General features: G+C 40.1%; 1 protein-coding gene across 1 annotated transcript; it reads right to left on the bottom strand.

Annotated features, from left to right (window-relative positions):
• Positions 1-2,026: 2,026 nt before the first annotated feature.
• Positions 2,027-3,217, bottom strand: LOC111886310 (uncharacterized). Its single transcript, XM_023882549.1, has one exon. The coding sequence runs from the start codon at positions 3,215-3,217 to the stop codon at positions 2,027-2,029; it is 1,191 nt and encodes a 396-aa protein (XP_023738317.1).
• Between the last annotated feature and the right edge of the window lie 2,277 nt (positions 3,218-5,494).

Below are 5,494 nucleotides of genomic sequence, written 5' to 3'. Positions count from 1 at the left end.
TAGGCGAAAATAACAGAGTCTGGATCTCATGTCCTTAAGACTACATGGTCAAGAATTAGAATTGACGCATCCTTAAGAACCCGTCACGGCGAATCAGCTTTCGTTGAAACAGTGAGCCCACCCGAAGGGGCCCAGCTCCTATGCTTTCACTTTTTCGAGAGCCATAAGTATCATATCACACAGTTCTTCATTTTCCAGATTTGACTTTGAGGTGGCTTTTGATTTTTTATTAAGTTGGATTTGTATCTTCATTTTGAGCTTGAATTCTTCAACCAACTTTTGGATTTATGATAATTTCTTCGTTTTGGCACTTGAAATTTTGATTTGGGTACTGGATATGACAGTTGTACCCTTCCTTCTTTCTTGACTATGTGGATCTGATACTTAAGCTCTCTGTTACCACGAGGGTAACGCGTGTCAACAAATAGGTCCGTGTTCTGTGGATCTAGAGTTGTCGATAAAAATTCTTTTTAAACATTCAGAAGCAAATCATCCTAAAGCTTTTATTACCGCCCACAAAAACGTTTCAGTATGCCATTTTTTATTATTATCTAAGGCTGGGGTCTTGAATCACGGTGTTTGGGTCCCCTACTTATGATAGTTGATTCTACGCTTCCGGTAACTATCTGGTCACTTCAATATTTTTTTCATTTGAGTTCTCGATTTCCCACTTCATGGAGCTATTGTATGTAAAGAATGTCATCATCTCGTACTTTTTTAAGGCATGCATGAGTATGAAACTTTTTTTTAATGATGATGATGATGATGATGATACATGAATGAACCTATATGCATGAATGAACCTAGTGTACAACTTTACCCCTTCCCAAGCTTAAAGATAAGCATCATCCCCGATGCTCGGAGAGGGCAGCACAACCTGTTACGGAGGAGGAGACGGGTGGTGTCCGGTTGGGTAAGATTCCAAACAATCACATGTGCACACAAATTGAATTTTTAAGCAAAATATGAAAGATGGAAAGAATTTACTGAATCGTTCTTGGAGTCTTGCAGTTGGCGGTAAGAACCTCCTCTTCAAGCTCTCCAAGCTTTCCTACATGAAGTATCAAGCCCAAAAGCACAAAACAAATTGTAAACATTTTAGACCTAGGGGTTCTTGGAATACAGAAATTGTTTTGGGAGTGAGTTATGGGTGTATCGGGTGATAAAATCCGATTTTTATACTTAAAACACATTTGTTCTGCAGCACGAACACGACCCGTGTTCTTTTAGTGTAAAATTACATAGCCCGTGTTGGGGGTTTAAAATTCTGAAAATGGCTGAATACGGCCCGTGTTGGGCATAAGGGAAAAATGACATGGGCCGTGTACCCCTCTGACTGCGAAAATGTTTGCCTCACTGGAACACGACCCGTGTTCAATATAAGGCAAAAATGAACACGGGTTGTGTACGGCTCCGTTTGCCACTTCCCACTTTTTGAACCCAAAAAAAAATCTCCTCTCATTCAAAGGAAATGGTTTTGCATCCCGAGGTCTGCTTGGTGATTTGATAACATGCTTAAATGCATTTGGAACATTAAAATCCAAAAACTCAAAGAAATGGAAATGTTTTTAAAGAAAAAGAAAAAAAAATACCCCCGTGTTGCCTCCCGGTTAGCCACCCTTGTTTTAAGTCGTTGGCTTGACGTTGCCCCCAAATATGCTTCGTTCTAAGTATGTGGGCCTCTCCAACACATCAATCTTCTTGCCACCCCCTTCAACGGAACCTTCAACCTTCCTTTGGCTTTCTTTTTGCGTATAAACCAAAAAGGACTTGACCCTTTAATATCAGAGATTGTCCACTCAATCCTTTTTTGGTATTTTTTTAGTAGGGTTATCAACTCACTCTCTTCCTTCTTCGATAGTTTATTTGAGTTGATGACCGATTGAGTGCTCTCCTTCTCGACATGTATTAGCTTTAAAGGGTCCGGTGGAGTTTTTGCTCCCAGATCTTGTGCTTGTTCCACCGATGGAAAGAATTTGGCTTTGGTGGTCGGTGGCTTGGGTTTCTTATCATCAGTCCTCATATGCTAATCGTCATCAATAAACTCGAAAATCTCCAGCTCCTCATTATTCATATCGACCTCCTTTTCAATCTCCTTGGCTTTTTCTCTGTCTAGTTTTTGTGACAATACTAACTCTAGAAATTCATTGTTAGACAAATTTAAGCCCTTTTTAGTTGAGGGCTGGATCAAATTCACAAGATTGACAGACGGAACATCGAAAGGAACCTTTTTTGCTTCATGAACATTGAAGTTGATAGCTTCACCATCAAAATCCATACTTAAAGTTCCATTGTAGAGATAAATTTTTGTTTTAGAAGTTTTAAGGAAAGGTCTACCCAAAAGTATGGAACTTGAACTTGGAGAGTCATCATCTCCCATATCTAAGACATAAAAACCACCCGGGAAAATAAATTCATCAACTTGCACTAACACGTCCTCCAATACACCTTTTGGATGTACCAAAGACCAGTCGACAAGTTGGATGATCACACCGGTTTTGCTCAATGTTCCTACACCAATTGATTTAAAGATAGAATATGGTAGGACATTTATGGATGCACCTAGATCGAGCATGGCTCGAGGTACATAAAGATTCCCCAGTTTGCATGGCACGGTAAAGACACCGGGATCATTGCACTTTGGGGGCATCCTTTTTTGCAAAACCGCAGATACATTTTCCTGAACTTTTACGATTTGGTTTCCTTTCAATTTCTTTTTAGATACACAAAGATCCTTAAGGAACCTTGCATATCTAGCTACCTGCTTGATGTCCTCGAGGAGTGGGATGTTAATGTGAACTTTCTGGAACATTTGCATAATCTCACTCTCCTCCCATTCTTTCTTCGTGCTCTTTAATCGTTCGGGGAATGGAGCAGGTGTGGCTTTAGACTCAGTGACAAAGGGCTTCTTTTCGGTTGTTTTATCTTCCTTCTTCTCTTCTTTGGTTGCCTCTTCGACCACTATTTCTTCTTCTTCTTGATCAACCGACACTTTTGGACTATTGTAGCTCTTTCCGCCTCTCAAAGTTATGGCACACACGTTGTGCCTTGGATTCGTTTCAGTTTGGACGGGCAACTTTCCTTGAGATTCTAGTTTGCTTACAGAAATAGCAAGTTGTGAAAATTGTTTCTCTAAGTTCTTTATACTTGCTTTTGTCTCTTGTTGGAAAGTTTGGGTGCTAGTGGCCAAACTCTTCACTTTGTCCTCTAAGGACATGCTTGATGAACCCGCTTGTTGAGGAGGGTGTTATGGCTGCCTTGGCTGAAAGTTTTGTGGTGGAAAAGGTGGTCTCTGTTGGTATTGATTTGGTTGACTTGGTTGATAACTTCCCTGTTGATTTCCTCCCCAACCTTGATTGTTGTTCCAACTTTGGTCGCCCTGTGGCTGATCGTATCCTCTTTGATTTGATCTGTAATAACCTCCCATGGCTTTTCTTTCTTCATAATCCTCATCTTGAAGTTGAGGGCACATATCAGTTGGGTGCCCCACTTGAGTGCAAATACCACAAGAGCGGGGTGTGGGCTGCACACCCTTGTCTTTAGCTAGCATCATGACCACTTTTCTAAGCTCGGACAATTGAGCTTCAATTTGAGGATTTTGGACTTCCTTTACACCTCAGGGTGCATCCGTGTACCATTCTTCATCATGACTTGAATGTTTAGAATCTTCAGTCATGTTCTTGATTAAGTTGTGGATTTCGGTTGGAGTCTTATCGGGTAAAGATCTGCCACTTGAAGCATTAAGAAGCCTTCTTTCCATTGGGGTCATTCCTTCAATGAAATATTAGAGGAGTTGGTATTCGGTAATTCCATGGTGGGGACAACAGGCACAAAGCTTCTTTAAACCTCTTCCAATATGTATGAAAGGCTTCCCTCTTATGTTGTTTGATCCCAATTATCTCTCTTCTTAGGGCTGATGCTTTCATTTCTGGGAAGTATTTGTCTAAGAAGAGGCGTTCAAGGTCTACCCATTTGTTGACCGTCCCCGGTGGGAGGTCATAAATCCAATCTTTTGTTGAGTCTTGCACTGCAAAGGGGAATGACCTAAGCTTAATTTGGTCCTCCGTGACATTATGTGGTTTCATTCCAACACACACAACATGAAACTCTGTGAGGAACTTGTGGGGATCTTCATTTTTAATCCTCTAAAGGTTGGGAGGAGGTGGATAAGACCGGATTTTAGCTCAAGGTTTGTGGCTACTGGATAGGTGATGCAAAGAGGTTGTTAAGTAACCTCTTGCCTCGCCCATTGGTGAAGGGTTTGTTCGGGTGGTGGGTTTGGAGGTGGATTCCCTCCATGGTTATCTCCCATGGTACGAGTAGGAGTTGAGGTATTTGCGGGTGTAGTGTTTGAGATAGTGTGAGTAGGCGAAGATGGTGGAGTGATATTTTTTGGTGAGGATGTTTGTGATGAGAGTGAGAGACTTTCTGTTTCTGATACGGATACACTTGAGAGGGGTATGTCCTCCCAAATCTTGATGATCGGGGGAGTAGATGATGAAGAAGTCCTGGAAAACGGTTGCCTCTTACGAAGCTTAGCTTGCTTCCGTATTCTCCTTACAGTCTTATCTATCTCCGAATCAAGTGACAATGGTGTACCTGTACGAAAAGGTCTTGGCATAAAAAATTAGTAACATCGTGTCCCCGGCAACGGCACCAATTTTCTAGGCGTGTCAAACCCAACAAATAAAGGGGTATAATAGACTCCAAATACACTGCTTTAGTGCACTAAAAAGTAGTACAAGGCAAGCAGGGTCGAAACACAGAGACACAGGAGAAAAAGTCTATACCACTTTGTGCAAGGTATTTTGATCACAAGAAGGGGGATTTGTTTGCAAAAGTGAAATAATAAAATAACAATCAAATTTGGAACATGCAGAAATGAAATAGATTTGTAAGCAAGTTGTAAAAGTGCTTCCAGTTCTAGTTCTCAATGTTGTTATTTAGCCTGATTATGACTTGATGTAATTTGTGATTACTATTCTAAGTTGGTACTGAAAGATATTAACACACTGTAGTACCTCTCACTTACCAAATTATCTAACCAAAACACGCTCTTTGACTAGACCTAGCTTTACTAATTCAACCTAAACACGCTCTTAGATTGTATTGAAAAACTGCATTAAGTTTTGTACAAGCTTCCCAACAATGTTAATTTCTTCTCATACGCTCGGAAGTGTCAAAACATGTGATATATGTTTTACAATAAGAAAACTTATTTCTTGTTACCATTTATTAACTTAACAGAATGATTAGGTTCCCTAAAAGTTAATTAACTACACAAAAATTCAATTCTTGAAAGTGGCCAATCAAACACCAATCAAATTTAGGGTTGTAGTTTAAACAAAAACATAATCACTAGAATAGAATCACAAATCAAACATGAAATCATATGCTTCAAGTCAAGAAATCAACATGTTTTGAACAATAACTAGAAACTAGGGTTTCTTAGCCACACATGGCTAAGAACAAATCAACAAGAAATAAGATGGAA

Source organism: Lactuca sativa, chromosome 2, assembly GCF_002870075.4.
Source record: "Lactuca sativa cultivar Salinas chromosome 2, Lsat_Salinas_v11, whole genome shotgun sequence".
Taxonomy (NCBI): Eukaryota; Viridiplantae; Streptophyta; class Magnoliopsida; order Asterales; family Asteraceae; genus Lactuca; species Lactuca sativa.
The sequence above is the reverse complement of the archived record's forward strand: the minus strand, read 5'-3'. Positions and strand labels throughout refer to the sequence as shown.